This window comes from Lithobates pipiens, unplaced genomic scaffold (genome assembly GCF_037356315.1).
Source record: "Lithobates pipiens isolate NorthernLeopardFrog02 unplaced genomic scaffold, aLitPip1_a1.2 Scaffold_3, whole genome shotgun sequence".
Classification (NCBI taxonomy): domain Eukaryota; kingdom Metazoa; phylum Chordata; class Amphibia; order Anura; family Ranidae; genus Lithobates; species Lithobates pipiens.
In genome coordinates, this window is record NW_027507790.1 from 40069532 (window position 1) to 40086925 (window position 17394).

A 17394-nucleotide genomic window follows, 5' to 3' on the forward strand; every position below is an offset into this window, starting at 1 on the left:
AAGACTCGATTCATATCTATGCATGTTGCTTTTGAGCATTTCTGCAGTGCTTTTGCTGTGCTTTTCCTGTTTCTTTTAACCGCAATTTGCATTGTTTTTTTTAGATTCACTATATATAGCTGGTTGCTAAGAAGCTAGCCGGGAAGCTGGCCACGGCTTCCTTAACAGATGAGTCATCAGCCGTCAGTGGTGTTCCCTGCTGACAGCTGAATGTAAACAAAAACATATTTTTTTTAAAAGAAAAATCGTGGGGGAAAAAAAAAATATATATATATATATATATATATATAATAAGAAGACTAATAATATTAATGATATTATTATTATTATTAAGGCATGGGTTCCTACCCCAGGCCCTTTGGGTCCAGTATGATTTGGAGGGGACACCCCACGCTAAGATAACAAAAAAAAAAAAAAAAAAAAAAAAAAGTGTCCCCCCCATCCATACTAGACCCTTATTTGAGCATGCAGCCCGGCAGGTCTGAAAAGGGAGAGGCCAAGCGAGCAACCCCCTCCTGAACCATACCAGGCTGCATGCCCTCAACATGGGGGGGGGGGGGGTTGTGGTGCTTTGGGGCACAAGCTCCGACTTAGAACCGTTCCATTGAACTTAATGGGGTGCGACTTGGCATGCGCACCAGTGTGTGAACCAGGCCTAAAAGAGGTGTACACTACCTGCTATTCCCAAAATAAGCATGAAGAAACACCTCCCTATTCTACTGTACAAGTCTACATTTTAGGCCGGGTGTACATCTCAGTGATACAATAGTGCACCTTATGGTGCTTTGGTGAGCGGAGATGCAGTTCTTTCTGAATAACACCCCAATACGTATTGGCAGTACACTAGCACTGCAGAATGCTGCATTGTAGTACTGTGTGTTTTATTACTAAAAAAGGGGATACGCATTACTGTACCACAGAGATGTGAACCCAGCTACAGAAAGTATGCGAAGAATCATTTGTACTTTTTTGAGTAGGCTACATGATCTTCTTTTAATGATCATTTGTGACTTTTTCCATGCAACAAAAACCTAGTCAAAAACTTTAAGATGTGCATTTTGACCATAACTGCATGAACAAACCATTTGCATATGTTTCAATGGATATCAGGACCTTATATTCAACTTTGCTTTAACTTACCGAGCTGGTGGGGGAGATTTGTAATTTTTATTGGTATAAATATCCTCCAGACTGAATTCTTTCTTGTTTATTCTAAAATGTAATATAAGAAATTTCAAATCAGGTCACAAATGTAAGCAGTAAAAGCAGCACCAGTAGTGGATAACAGTCTGATACTGAGCAAGCCCGATTTTTGTTTAGAATTTTACAACCCCTATTCCCAAGTCACCAATTATAAACCATACCTTCCCTCACAACCTCTGCAATGTACCTACTATGCTTAATATCTTTATGGTCACAAAATCAATGTCAACAAGGTCCCATTCATGTGATAATTACAAGAGTAATCACTTTATGATACTTGGATGCCACCCACTCATAGAAAAACAGTACTATCTAATTCTAGACTCACTAAGCGGCCATTTTGATACACTGTGAAAAACACAAAAAAAACAAAGCTGCACTGGTTCAGCTGTCTGCAAAAGAGCAATTTAAGATGTTACTATCCCACTATGTCAAACATGCATCTTTTTACCGTTTGGGTTTGGGCAGACCCATTGGGGTCAGATTTGGGTCAGGCTTTGGAATAGTTTTACGGATTCGAATCTGAGAGACTCGCTGAGGCTTCCGTTCACCCTCTTCTTTCTGGAAAGGAAAAAAAATTAATTAAGATCAATGTCTACACTATATATTGGTACAGAGTTGCAGACTATTAAAAAAAAAAAAAAAACACTACATTATGGCTATTACAAAAAGGTTGTCATAGAAACACCAGAAAAAATCATCATCAAGAAGTTGGGAGAACAGAAGTAAATGTGGGAGAGAACCTAGACTTAAGGGAGAGGAAAAAGTCCCTTACGACAAAAGATGCAAAGCCAAAACTGCAGTCCAGGAATTGGACACAATCTAGCCTTGCATTGAGGCCCCTCCCACCACACTGCATCGTACCCCTTCTCATTCACCAAAAAACCCAAAACACAAAAAACAAAGCCCAATCCTGCTGAAAACTCCTGCTGTCTACCCCTTGTGACCTCATCGCTGGGTCAATGATGTCAGAAAAGGGCTGGGTCATCCAGTGAGGTCACTGGGTGGCTCCCCCCTTAGTTAAGAACGGTCAGATGGCAAGAGATTTTTTTTTTAAATCTTTTTTTCGTGTCAGCTGCCATCGTGATTGACTATCGACTTACTTCAGGGAACATTTTTGTTTTTTTTTTTTTAAATAAAGGAATTGTCAAAAACGGTCTGTTTATTTTTGAAAATTTTTGGGGTGAATGAAGAGGGGTACAATGCAATCTATTTTCATTTACATGGGGGGGTCCAGAATCTGGCGGCTTCCAGATTGATAACCCCCCCCGCCCACAGACCCCTACAGCCACTGGCTAGGGTTATGGTGAAGAGGCATGGGGACAAGGTGACCTAAAGCTACTGTTCCCAGTGATCTGTCATGTCCCTGGTAGCCCATCCCCCCTACAGTTAGAACACGGTGCGGGAACACAGTTAACCCCTTCCCTGCCAGTGTCATTTTTACATTGATCACTGCATTATATATATATATATATATACATTTTTTTTTTTACATAATTAACTCAGCTTCAGGTCTGTTTTTATTGCAGTGCCGCCTGAGGGCCCGAAGAGCACAGGCATCCAATACTGCGTTTTTGCCCTGTGCCTTGCACAAAGATTTCTCCAGATTCTCAGGATCTTTTGCCTATATGTGCTGTAGATTAGGGCTGAAACAACTAATCGATTAATCGACAACTAATCGACTATGAAATTAATTGATTACTATTTTCATAATCGATTAATTGGCCAGTAACAATGGAGTTTAAAAAAACTAAAAATGAGCCCTTTATAGTATAAAAATATAATCACTACTGTAAATATTACTTTCACTGGTCTACAGTAAAAAAAATTAACCCCTTCTAGTAGTGATTATCTGCTTTTTTGTACTATAAAGGGCAAATTTTTGTCTTTTTAACACCATTATGTTACTGCATGTCTTAGGCCTGGGTTCACATCTATATGTTTATTGGTGCTTTTTGCAGAAACGCACTACAGTTCATTTACATGGTTTCCTGCGGAACACGTTCATATCTGTGCTTTTTTTTCAGCCGCTGCATATTTTGGAAAGGGTCAGGGACTTTTAAATGCGAAACGGTGCTTTTTTTGGTTCAATGTACTTCAATGGAGAAGCTGCACAAAAGAATGTAATGCATTTTTGCAGCAAAAAAAAAATGCAAAAAAAAAACGCAAATTGCAGTAAAATCACGTGCGCAAAAATCAAAACGCACAGCAAAAAGCGCTGCAGAAACAGGATCAAAAGCAAAAACTGCATAGGTGTGTACCGAGCCTTATGCTGGCCTCACGGATCAATTTTCAGGTGAGAATATTCAGATGAAAAATCTTTGTACATTGGCTGAATGAAAGAATTTTGCTTGAAATTTTCACTTAATTTCTGAACAAAAAACACACACTGTCTGAAAATTCCATTAACCAAATTTTCCAGTCACTGTGGTTAAAAATGAACGCCAATTTGAACCACTTTTTTTTTTTAAGGTTATTAACCGATTAATTGAAACAATCGGCCAACTAATCAATTATGAAAATAATCATTAGTTGCAGCCCTACTGTAGATAACATATTTAAAGTCTTAGCAATTTTACGCTGAGGAACATCGTTCTGAAATTGTTTGACTCTCCAAGATGCCCTTTTTATACCCAATCATGTTACCAACCTATTGCATTCAAAATTCAATTCAAATTCAAGGGACTAAAAGAAATAATAAAGTGGAGAAGGGGCTTCAGAAAGTAAATTTATGCATAACAGAAAATCTTATTCTGTCGGGTGTCCCTGATTGGGAGATTTTGCCTCGTTTTTCACATATTTGGCAAGCATCAGATGGTAAAAGAAGTGTCCCTCAAACAAAAGGACACAGAAGTAAACCTTTTAAAACGGCCAGATTTTGATCCATATATGGCCATTTTGGTTCACGAGAAGTTGATCAAATTCTCATACCCATGCCGTGGATTGGAAAAATTCTGGTCAGTATCTTTTGTCTCAGCTGACTGGCTCAAAAAAAAAGAAAACAAGGGTGGAGGGGGGGGGGGCATGGTGGGAAGGAGAAGGGTAGGCTTCTGTTGGGACATTAATCAAAAACTAGAGAAACACAAAGTGTATTTATATGAAGGCCTATGGTTTTAACATTTAATCAGCATCATTAGCAAACTTTTCTCTTGTAGTGAGAATGTCTTAGATTTTATTGTTTTTTCCTTACCTCATGTTCCTGGTTTTGATTCTCAACTTTTGCATGAGGAATAGGCAGACTCTCTCTCTGTTCAAAAGGACAAGCTCGAGTCTTGGATGGTATCAGAATGCATGGAGGTTCAAGACTGTCTTGTAGAATAGACAAGTTGCAAGGTACAAATTGACATTCTTTCTGAGCAGATACAAGGAGTGGAACCCCAAGACTATCATCTTGTTCAGGAGACAAAAAACATGAAGTTTTCAGGCCATCACCTTGCTCATGAGACAAAACCTCTGGAGGTTTTAGATCCACCATTTGCTCTATGGTCAAAGAGTGAGGAAATTGAGGAACATCCTGGTGATCAATCAAAAAATGCAAATGCTTGATATCAATATGTTGATTGTTAGATAAAGTGTACAGAGGATCAAGACCACGGTCATGTTCAATGGACTCACCACACGAATGTCCAGGACCATCCCCTTGCTCAGTAGACAAACTGCACAAAGGTCCAAGACCATGGTCTTGTTCAGGGGACAGTTGACAAGGAGGTCCATGAGCATTACCTTGGTCAAAAGGCAAAGAGTGGGTTGCTCCGAGTGCATCATCTTGAACAGATAAACATGATGAAGGCCCAAATTCTTGGCCTTTTCTGGTGGATAAAAAATTTAGAGAATCAAGAGAGAGAAGATTGTTGGCATGCTCACTGGACAAAAAGTTTAGAGGCTCTATTGACAGACAATGCAGAGGACCAAGATCATTGGTTTGCTCAGTGGACAAAGATGGTTGAAGCTCAACACCCCTGGTTTGCTCAGTAGATAGACAGAGGAGGTCTGCTTGTCGCTGAAAAGGCAAACAATTTAGAGAAATGTCAGCTTTGCCCTGCTTGTTGAATAAACTGCATGAAGGCTCAAGGTCACCACCAGCTTCCTCCAAGAATAAATGGTTTGCATGGTTAGATAAAGCAGATATACATTCTTGCCATGACGACACATTAAACTGAAGCCTTGGTTCATCTGCTCTGAAAAAGTTCTTTTGTATCAAGTCAGTAGAGTGTTTCAGGACTGGTACACTGTAAAACAAGGATAAATACATTACAGGTGAATTCCGCATCATATTTTTCATACAGCTGCAAAAAAAAAAAAAAAAATAAAAAAAAAAAAAACACTTGTAGGAATCACATGTGGTACTATTCAGACACACCTGAGGAACCGCACAAAAATGGAGCTAGCAACCAAGTGACTCAATTCCTATTAATCTTCCAGGCCAGCACTGATAGATGGCTCCACCTACCATAAAAATGGGGAAACCCAGCAGCCATTTTAAAAGAAGAAGAACAGCTCACCCCCCTGTGTCTCAGTACAGAAGGAACAACTGGTATTAAAATATACAATTCTAAAATAAAATAAAAAAAAAAAAAAAAATGCATGGGGGGGTGCATGCAGTCTCAGAAGATTCCTAGCAATCTAATTAACCAACCCCATTTTCTCAACGGGGGGGGGGGGGGGGGGGGGGGGGTAGGTGTTTTGTTCCATGAACAATAGGCCTATGGCTTCCTTGATTTTTTTTTTTTTTTTTTTTTAAAGGCTTCTGTCGGCTTTCTTAGGCCCAGAAAATAGTACAAATATAGCTTCTTTTTTTTTTTTCCTCCATCGTTTAGTCATTACTAGGTAAACCATCAGACATTGTCTAACATCCAGACTGTAGAAAATGTCCTCTTTCTTGTTGGTAGCACTGACAAAAAGGAAAGCATGATAATCTCTTGAGAAAGGCTGTCTCGACTTTGGGTAGAGATGCTGGATCTGGTTGCAGGATAATTTTAACCAAAAGGATCATACAATATGGTCCTACCATTGATAAAGCTTGGACCCTGTGTGCTGATACCAGGGATAAAAAAAAAAAAAAAAAAAAGGCTGCGGGTCTGGATGTTATTGAATATTTTCACCACCGTCTCCTTTGCCAAATCTCTTGCCTAAACAGAAGGAGAGTGCTAATACCCAAATTTTAACATGTGCTACAACCCAGATTCTTGTCTTCCCCTTACTGTAGAATATCTAGAATGGTTGGAATGAGTGATCTACTTATTACTGTCTTTTCTTTCAGCCATGGCAAAAATGTATTTTATATAGCCAATGTCACTTTCTTTCTGCTTGCCACCAGTGTGCAAATGCCTTTATCGGAATATAATTTCTTCTAATATTTCCCATTCAGTAGCCAAGCTGAAAAAGTTTTTTTTTTTTTTTTTTTAAAAGATGAGAGATTGCCATGTGCTGTTTAACCACTTGCTTACTGGGCACTTAAACCCCCCTCAGTCCCAGACCAATTTTCAGCTTTCAGCGCTGATGCACTTTGAATGACAATTGCGCGGGCATACAACACTGTACCCAAATGAAATTTTTATCATTTTTTTCCCACAAATAGAGCTTTCTTTTGGTGGTATTTAGTTACAGCTCGGAGTTTTATTTTTTGCTAAACAAACAAAAAAAGATGCAAAAAAAAAAAAAAAAAAAAATCATGTTTTAATAGTTTGTTATAAAATTTTGCAAACGGGTCATTTTTCTCCTTCATTGAAGTGCGCTGATTAGGCAGCACTGATGGCTGCATTGGTGGGCACTGATGGGCTGCATTGGTGGGCACTGATGGGCTGCATTGGTGGGCACTGATGGGCTGCACTGGTGGGCACTGATAGGCTGCACTGATAGGCTGCACTGGTGGGCACTGATAGGCATAGTTAAGGCGGCACTAATAGGCACAGATAAGGCGGCACTGATGGGCAAAGATGGGCACAGATAAGATGGCATGGATGGGTGGCACGGATGGGCACTGATAGGTACCACTGATAGATGGGACTGATGGGCACTGATAGGTGGCACTGATAGGTGGCTCTGATAGGTGGCACTGCTGGGCACTGATGGGCGGCAGTGCTGGGCACTGATGGGCGGCACTGGGGTGCAGCACCTTTGAGGCACATTGTGGGCACTGTGGGTGGCACTGTTGGTGGCACTGCTGGATGGCACTGTGGGTGGCACTTTTATTCAGGATGGCACTGCGGTGGGCAGGTGGGCACTGGCAGGGGGCAGGTGGTCAGCTGTATTGCTGGCCGTGATCGGGACTGATGTCCCGATCACGGCCGCCGGTGATCGGCTTTTTTTTTCTCTCCTCGCGCTGTCAGCGCGAGGAGGAATAATAGCCGATTACCGGCTCCGTTCTATCACATGATCAGCTGTCATTGGCTGACAGCTGATCACGTGATAAGGGGTCGGGATCGACCCCTTGCACGGATCGGTGATCAGGCGAGTCTCACGGACTCGCCGATCACAGAGCGCGCCGCGCGCAGGCCGCTCGTACCCGGGACGTCGTCAACAGACGTAGTCCCGGAAAAGTAGATCCGCGCTAATGCCGTCATTTGGCAATAGCGCGGATCCCAAGTGGTTAACCACTTGCCGCCCGCCCTTGTCCAATCACAGCTGATCACAGTGTAAATAGGAAGAGCCGGTGATCGGCTTTTCCTCACTCGCGTCTGTCAGACACGAGTAGAGGAGAGCCGATCGGCTGCTCCTCTGACAGGGGGAGGGGGTCTGTGCTGATCGATTATCAGCGCAGCCCCCCCCCCCCCCCCGAGGATGCCCACACTGGACCACCAGGGACAACACCAGACCACCAGGGATACCCAGGAGAAGGTATGCCACCCTAGACCACCAGGGATTCCAGTCAGTGCCACAATGGATGCCAATCAGTGCCCATAATGGATGTCAGTGCCCACAATGGGCATCACTGATTGGCATCCATCAGTACAGTATATTATAATACAATGCCGCCTACCAGTTCCCATCTGTGCCGCCTACCCATGCCCATCCGTGCCGCCCATCCATGCCAGCTATCAGTGCCCATCCATGTCGCCCAGTGCCCATCAATGCCACCTCATCAGTGCCACTTCATCGGTGCCCACCTTATTGCCCATCAGTGTAACCCCATTAATGAAAGGAGAAAAAAAAAAAAAAAAGGAATTTACAAAGTTTTGAAACAAAAAAAAAAATTTCGGTATTTTTTTATTTGTTTAGCAAAAAATAAAAAACCGCAGGAGGTGATCAAATACCACCAAAAGAAAGCTCTATTTGTGGGGAAAAAATGCAAAAAATTTCATTTGGGTACAGTGTAGTATGACCGCGCAATTGTCACTCAAAGTGCGACAGCGCTGAAAGCTCAAAATTGGTCTGGGCAGGAAGGTGTTTAAGTGCCCTGTATTGAAGTGGTTAAAGAGGAAGTAAACTCTCCCACTCTGATGCTTCTTTTTATTTAGCCCATTATAATAAGTAAATTATCAAACTATAGCCACTGTAATCCAGCCCAAATCACATATTACCTACTGTTTAAAGAAACTTGTTTCCAGGGGTTGAGTCCACAGTTGAGTGCATTTTTTCCCGCCCTTACATTGAGCACTTCCTGTACTGTTAACCAGGCCTCCTTCTCAATACAACGTTTCTATGGCTTCCCAGTTCATAGCTGACTTGTTTTATTTCATAGTATTTACTTGTGCCGATTTTCTAGTGTTTTCCATTGTCAGTCTTATCAGCTTCAGCTGATAAGACTGCAGTAATGCTGTCCCATGCCCTGTTTTACACTGCATGTGATGTCACATGGTCACATGGGGTGTAGGAGGAAGCTCAAAGATTCTGCAGTCTCCTGGGATTTTAGTCTTGTGTGCCCTAGGAAGTCCTGATAATAGAATAAAACGGATTACAAATACTAAGCAAGTAAGGAGATATCTACAAGCAGTGTTCATTGGGGTTTTTTATGCTGATTTACATGCGACAAAGTTGTGGGGGAGAGTTTACAACCACTTTAAGATTAGGCTTGTAAAGCAGGCTCATTTGGAGGGGCTATGCTAATCCTGTAAAAGTGTGCAAGCCTAAGCCTTTGTGGCCAGTGGGGCGCAATCAGTATTACCATGACTTTGTCTTCTAAAACTTTCTGAATCACTTTTGGAATCAGGTTGATTGGGGGGAATGCACATGCCAGTGGGAATATCCACTGATGTGCAAATGCATCAAAATCAGCAGTCATTTTGATCAAACGAGAAAGCTCTTCCGTTTTGGGTTGGTTCTTGCGGGAAAGAGCTCCGCTTTGCAAACCTCCCATTTCTTAAATTAGCAACTCATGTCTGCTGGTCTAGAGACCACTCCGACTAGCTTAAGTTCTGCTCAAGAAATTTGCAAGCAATGTTTGTTTCACCTTTAGGTAGGCTTTCTAAAAAGACAGTAAGTTTGATTACGTGCACTGTAAGCCCACGTACACACGGTCGGAGATTGACAACCAAATCCGTCGGATCTTGTCCGAAACTGTTGCATACACACGGTCAGACTAAGTTGTCAAAAAATCAGATCATTCAGAACGTGATGACGTAATTTCGTTACGATGGGACTACGTTCAGGCTAGTAGCCAATAGCTTTGATGTAGGAATTTGATCTGAGCATGCGTGGCACTTGGTCCGATCAAAATACTCTACACATGATCGGATTAGGTCCGACCGGCCCAGTTGGTCGGGAAATATTTCCAACATGTTGGAAAATTGGGTCCGATGGAGATTTGGACGGAATCAGTCCGATGCATATCACACACAGTCGGATTATCCGACAACACGGTCCGATAAGACGCATTCCAACGGATTCTCCGACCGTGTGTACGCGGCCTAAGAGGTTTGTTTGGGCCATCAAGTGGTGCGACCTTCTATCCCCTTGCTTGTTGATGTAAGTGATGTTGTAACATTGGTAGGTCTCCTGCTGACGTTTGCACCAAAATGATGTAAAGCCCGTTCTACTGATTTTAGAAAGTTTTGCAGAGACCTTGAGTGTAACTGTGCCCATGTCACTGCTGGGATTGCAGATGTCAGACCCAAGAAGTTCATGAACTCTCCGAAAAGAAGCTTTTGGCATCAGGTAGTGCGACAGACCTAACTTGGGCAGGGGCCTTTGGAAGGTGGACTGCAGGGTAGCCTCTTGCCTACTGACTATAGGCCCTAGCAATTGAGGGAGATACAAGCATTCACGAAAATGTCCTGTTATATAACGCAAGAGGACATGTTATTACCACATGTAACAGTCAAGGAAGCCATGATGGTCTCTGCCAACTTGAAACTCAGTGAGAAGATGGAAGCGAAAAGATGGTTAAGGATATTTGGACAGCTCTGGGTCATCTTGAATGATGGCATATTGGTGCTAGACTGCCTGGGATGGGCTCCCTACCTAATTATTTATTATTATTATTCAGGATTTACCTAATCAAAGCTAGTTTTGGGTGCCTGGCTGTTGATTGGTTTACATTTAAGTCAATCATGGTTTTGATTATGGTTAGCTGCTGTTCATTAGATATACAGATATTACTGTTTAAAGTTTTAATTGTTTAGGATTTTGGGTGGTATAAATTGGGTGAATTTACAATAACGAGGCCTCCAGTTTGCACCTAAAGCTAGTGTCGTCTAGTCCTCGGGTACCATTCTCAGCTCTACTACCTTGTTCCTGGTTCCAGAGTGGAGAAAACTTGGCAGAGGCACCCAGGCGGTCCATCACATTTCCCCTGTCCAAGATGGTGCTCTCACGGGTAGAAATTTGAAATTTCCTTGATCGGTTTCTTTTTCCCCTGGTGAGGAATATTTTTGGGGGCTCATATCCCTAATACCTTACAGTTTTAGTTGGTAGTAACTGAGATTTTTGTTTGTTAATAGGCCACCCCAAATTATTTTGTTTTGAAATTTTCTGCACCAAACACATTACAAAAAAAAAAAAAAAAAAAAAAAAAAAAAAAAAAAAAAAAAAAAAAAAAAAAAAAAAGGGACACAGTTTGCATATCTGCACATTGCAAGGCTACAGAGGGAAGATTTGAAATGGAGAAAGCTGCCAGAGCAGATTTTGCTATTGCCGGATGGGACTCTGTAGTTTGGAGATCCCTAAGAGTCTTGGGTGGGATGGGATCTCCAACCCAGTGTCTGGGTCTTGTAGATAGCTAGCAGGGTGCATGCCCAGGTACGCACAGCCCATATAAAACGAGGGGCTGGTGAGAGCAGAAGGTGGAGTTGGAGCAGTGGCTGCTATTGAGAGAATGTGTGTGTCCCCAAGGAGCCAGAAGCTGTGTGTATTGAAGACTGTTGGGCCTGGAAGAGCTGGTAGTGAGAGGGACCAGTATCTATAGCAGCAGTATTGCTGAAGAGTAGCCAGGTGGGCTAGCATTTTCAGTTATGTCTGAATGACGTTTAAACCCCTGCGTGGGATTCATGACTAGACTTGTTCAGTTTTTAATAAATCTGGGCTACCAGGCCCTCAACTATAAATGCCTGTCTGATGTGGACTCACTGCACAAAACCGCATCAACTTGAACTAACGACCCCCCCACGTCACAATACACACACACAGTTGTGTCCGTAAGTTTACATACCCTGTCAGAGTTTATGATTTCTTGGCCATTTTTCAGAGAATATGAATAACACAAAACCTTTTCTTTCAATCATGGTTAGTGTTTAGCTGAAGTCGATTATTATCAATCAGCTGCGTTTACTTTTTTAAAAATCATATCGACAAGAGAAACTAGCCAAATGTTCCTGATCAAAGAAAAGCTTAAATACCCCAGTTCCTAATACAGTTTATTGGCCCCTTTAAAATCAATGACAGCTTGAATTATTTGGCGGCTTATGTGGGCGAGGCTCTTTATCTTCTCAGATGGTTAAGCTGCCCATTACTCTTGGCAAAAAGCCTCCAGTTCCTGGAAATTATTGGGTTGTCTTGCATGGACTGCACATTTGAGATCTCCCCAGAGTGGCTCAATGATATGGAGGTCAAGAGTCCGAGATGGCCACTCCAGAACCTTCACTTTATTCTGCTGTAGCCGATGACAGGTCGACTTGTGTTTTGGATCATTGTCATGTTGGAATGTCCAAGTACGTCCCATGTGCAGCTTCCTGGCTGATGATTGCAAATGTTCCTCCAGTATTTTTTTTGATAACATACTGCATTCATCTTACCATAAATTTTGACCAAATTTCCTGTGCCTTTGTAGCTCACACATCCCCAAAACATCAGCGATCAAACTTTGCGTTTCACAGTAGGAATGGTGTACCTTTCATCATAGGCCTTGACGACTCCTCTCCAAAATGCAACATTTATGGCTGTGGCACAAAAGCTCAATTTTGGTCTCATCACTCCAAATGACTTTGTGCCAGAAGGTTTGAGGCTTGTCTGTGCCGTAAGCGGGATACTTTGTAGCATTTGCATAGTAATTGGCTTTCTTCTGGCCACTTGACCATGCAGCCCATCTTTCTTCAAGTGCCTCCTTATTGTGAATCTTGAAACAGCCACACCATGTTTTTAGAGTCCTGTATTTCACCTAAAGTTATTTGTGGGGTTTTTTTTTTTTGCATCACAATTTTCCTGGCAGTTGTGGCTGCAATTTTAGTTTGGCTACTTGACTGCGATTTGGTTTCAACAGAACCCCTACTTTTCCACTTCTTGATTAGAGTTTGTCACTCAATTCCTATGATATCTTTCTATATCCCTTTCCTGTTTTACACAGTTCAACTACCTATTCCCGCAGATCCTTTTGACAATTCTTTTGCTTTCCCCATGGCTCAGAATCCAGAAACATCAGTGCAGCTCTGGATGAAAGATGCAAGGGTCTGTCAGGAGTCCAGAAACTCATTGGACCTTTTACACACACACACACACACACACACTAAATTACAAGCAAACAGATCACAGGCGAGGATGGTTACCTTTAATAGCCATTCAAATCCATTTGTGTCAACTTGTGTGCACGTTAAACAGGCTAAAATCACCAGGGTATGAAAACTTTTGATCAGGGTCATTTGGCTAGTTTCTGTTGTCATTACGATTTAAAAAGCATAAACACAGTTGATAGATAATAAATGGCTTCAGCTAAACACCAACCATGAGGAGTGAAATGTTTTACCATTCATTCTGTATAAAATGGCCAAGAAATCAAATTCTGCCAGGGTATGTAAAACTTATGAGCACAACAACTGTACACACACACACACACACACACACACACCCCGGTGGGCGTAAAGAGAAAAAAAAAAAATATTACCTGCATCATCCAGTCCCTACATCCTCCAAAAGTGAAATAACAGCAACTCTTCACTGGAAGGGACAACACCGCCTCTGACCACTAGAAGCAATGCCACCAGTGGTATCTACTGGAAGTGTGTCCCCAAGAGCACATAGTGGGAGCAGAGGATGCCAGACTTTACAGAAGCACTAGCCTTCCCCACCCACTGCCCAAAAGCAGCACTGCTGATGCTGGGAACCCCGGAGCCCACGATACTCACTGCTCCCCCCTGCACGAGAATGACTACCACTCACCAATGGGGCCGGAGGGGTTATTAGTCAGGTGGTGTGTTGGGGTTATACGGAATGTCACAAAAATAAGACCCCTTACCAAGCCTTGACTTTTGAGAGAATGGTTGCAGCCTCTTAAGTGGGAGGGAACCCTAACGTTCCTAGCCCTCTGTTCCAGTGCCCCAGTTACAAGGGATAGCTGACTCAGGAAGCCCCTGCAACTAGCTTGTAGACTTTAAAAAAAAATTTTTTATTAGATTAGATTATAGGGAACTGTATCAAATGCTTTGTTGAAATCAAGATGGGTTATAGCCACAGCACCACCCTGGTCTAAAACAGATTTAAAAAAATCAATCTGATTAATCTGACATGATCTACTCTCAGTAATCATGCCGTTTTGAGTGCAGCACAGCAAACTGTATGCTTTTAAGTGATCAATGATCTTTCTTTTAAGTGAATCAATTAACTTGACTACAACAGCTTCTACCTTGCTACCCTTGTGTATAAGCACAATGTTGGCCGTCTGCCAGTCATGGGGCGCTTCGCTTGTTAGAGATTAAAAAAGATCCACTAATGGTCCAACAACTATACCTCAAAGTTCCTTTAGAATGCTGGGATGAATACCATCAGGGCCCACTGCTTTAATACGTTTTAGCGGAGCCAGTTCCTGTTACCTATGTCTAGAAATCTCAAAAGGTAACAGTCATTACTAAAAACCAAGATGATACCCCAACTTTTTAATTGTTTGTACAATTTTTTTGGTACAACTGAACAGAAGTAATTGTTTATGGCTACAACCAACTCTCCCTCAACATAGGTGTGGAGCCACGTTTTCATTTCAGTGATCCCATTGTATTTTTTCCTTCCATCACTTAGTGTACCTAAGAAAGCAGCCAAAACATTTTTAATACATTTTTCCCCATTTCCTCTGTCTGTGCTTTGGCAGTACTAATAATGCGTTTGGCCTCCTTTTGACTTGACTTTTTTTTTTTTATGTACACCACACTGCCGTTTCCTTAAATCTCCCATATAAAGCCCTCAGGGCTTTCACACTGCACACAATGGTGCAGCTTCTTTAGGGCGGATTGCAGGCGCTATTTCTAACGCTATAGCGCCTGCAAAACACCCTGGTGTGAAAGGGGTCTAAGAAACAGGGAGGGTAGCAGCTGCTGTCCTGAAAGGCTCTTAGAAATACTGTCACCGGTATGTCCAACTAAGGTTTTCCCAAATTGCCTTTCAGGACAGCACCTGGAGAGGATACCCGGGAAACTTACCCAAGGGTGGAACCACTGCCTGCAGTACCTTCCTACCAAAGGCCAGGTCTGCAGCCGACTGTAGGTTGAGCCTGTAGTGTCGTAGGAAAGTACAAAACTGGACCAAGTAGCCACCTTGCAGATCTGTTCGAGTGAAGCACTGGCTCTTTTGGCCCAGGGAGCCATCTTGTGGAATGGGCCTCAATACCCGAGGGAGGTTCTCCCCCCCCCCCGAGCCACAAAAGCCTCTTTGATTGCTCATTTAAAGCGGTTGTAAACCCGCTGAATAAAAATTTATTTTACTCATCTGCGAAGGAAAAGGCATAATGAGCTAGTATGCACAGCATACTAGCTCATTATGAAATACTTACCTTAGAACGAGGCCCTGACCTCTGGCCCGATCCACGCCGAGGAGCCAACATGTTCCCTCTGCGTTTCCTCCAGGTATCGCGGCTCCAGCGCTGAGTGGCCGGAGCCGCGATATCGTCACTCCCGCGCATGCGCGCGGGAGATTTCTTTCCGGCAGGGTCCAGCGTCTGCCGGACTTTCAGCCGAGAATCCCCTGTGCGCATGTGCCTATACTACCACTTTAAGCTACCTTCCCAGTTTACTTTTGGGAGGCCTTTTGGTCTTCACGGGATCCCGCAAGGATTATGAAAAATGCCTTTGATTTCCTGAAATCCTTGGTTAAGGCTAGGTACTGTACCAGGAATCTTCTTACATTTAGAATATGAAAAGCTCTCTCCCTTGGATTCGTTTTTATTTCTACACCTTCATGTAGATTGCTCTCGTCACTTTCTTCCTAATAGAAAGAAGGGTGGCAATAAGCTTTTCTGACAGATGTTTTGCCCTTAAGAGATCCTCCTCAGAAACCAGGCCATTCACTTTAGATGATTCGTCCCTGGATGGTTCAGGGCTCCCTGCGCTAAAAAAGTTCTTCCTGCATGGTAGCTTTCAGGGGTGCTTTGTGGCTAGATTTAATAGCATCACGAACCATGGCTTTTTTTAGCCAAAAGATCAAGTCTGTGGCTATTGAGTTTTTGCATTCTGTTGACTCAAATAGGTCACTGACCCCAGAACTCCGTAATCATCTAGAAGATCTCCTGGTTTAGGCTCCACTCCGCCTCCATCATCTTCCCTCTGCTTAGGAGATCTGCCAGAATACTTTGGGACTCTTTCAGGTGGATCAGTCAGAGAAGCCACATTGCCTTCTGCCCAAGTAATTGAACGGCCAATTCCATGAGACCTCTGCTCCTCAGGCCCCCTTGCTTTGATACATAGGCCACTGCCGTCGTGTTGTCTGAAAGGACCTGTACATGCTGCCCCTTGACTGCTTGCTGAAAGAACAGGAGACCTAGAAAAATAGCCTTCAACTCCCGCCAGTTTGAGGACTTCCTGGCCTGGAGGAGTTTTTAGCAAAAAGGGTTCAAGGTTGTTTTTTTTCCCCCCGTTGTTGGAGGAAAGAAGATCCCACCAGAAGGAGGCTGTCATTTTCTGGTCCTGCTCTGCCACCTTTGGGAATGTGGAAAAGCATTACATTTTTTTTTTTAAAAGAGGCCGTTTCTTCCTAGAGGGGAATGCTTTCTTCCCATTGGGCCGAAAGAAGTCGCCAGAAAAACGGTATGCCACATAACCATCTTGGATGTAGAGTCATCTGACCATGTTTTGAGCCAGATGCCACCCCTAGCTGAGTTGACCAACACTGAGGATCTTGCAGACATTTTAATTCATTCTGCAGAAGCATCAGCCATATAATTTATGGCTTTTAAAAGCACTGGGAAGGACTCTAGTAAATCTTTCCTAGATTCCACGTGACCTTTTAGCTGCTACAACCAGCATTCCAGATTCCTGGCAAACACTGTGGATGCCACAGCGGGCTTGAGGTCGGACAAGTTGGAATTCTACGCATTTTTGAGAAGAGAATTAACCCCCTTTTCCTTTGCATCTTTCAAAATGCCCATATCCTCAAATGCAAGATCTGTGCACCAAGAAACCTGTGAAAAAGCCGCATCCACCCTAAACCTTTTATTCCAAATCTGGGCCTAGTCCTCCTCAAAAGTAAGTCTTCTCCTAGGGGTTTTACAGAAGAAAGGATTCCTCTCTGGAAGTTTCCATTACTTTAACCGCTTCTGAAATAACTTCATGGACTGGGAATACCCTGCATTTGGATTTGTCCAGACCTTAGTACATTCTGTCATGTGTTGAGAGCTGTACTTTCTGCTCCTGGATTTCATGGGTAGTATAGGTTGCTTTAAGCCAGGGTGTCCAAACTTTTTTCAAAGAGGGCCAGATTTGATGAAGTGAACATGCGTGAGGGCCGACCATTTTGCCTGACATTCTTTGAACCATTAAAATTCGGTCTGTCTCAGTTCAAGCACTAGGGCACTGCCCAACAAGAATTCTCTTGCCTTTGTGGCTATGTGCGAGTAAAGAGATG

At 42.9% G+C, this 17394-nt stretch overlaps 1 protein-coding gene across 1 annotated transcript in view; it reads right to left on the reverse strand.

The window, feature by feature from the left end:
* The window catches only part of PRR14L (proline rich 14 like), a 40340-nt gene that overhangs the window by 2633 nt on the left and 20313 nt on the right, over positions 1–17394 (reverse strand). Inside the window, exons 5-7 of the mRNA XM_077461519.1 lie at positions 4394–5432; positions 1655–1764; positions 1141–1212 (exon numbers count right to left, since the gene is read on the reverse strand). Of these exons, the coding sequence (XP_077317645.1) occupies positions 1141–1212; positions 1655–1764; positions 4394–5432 (1221 nt within the window). The remainder of the gene's footprint in view (positions 1–1140; positions 1213–1654; positions 1765–4393; positions 5433–17394) is intronic.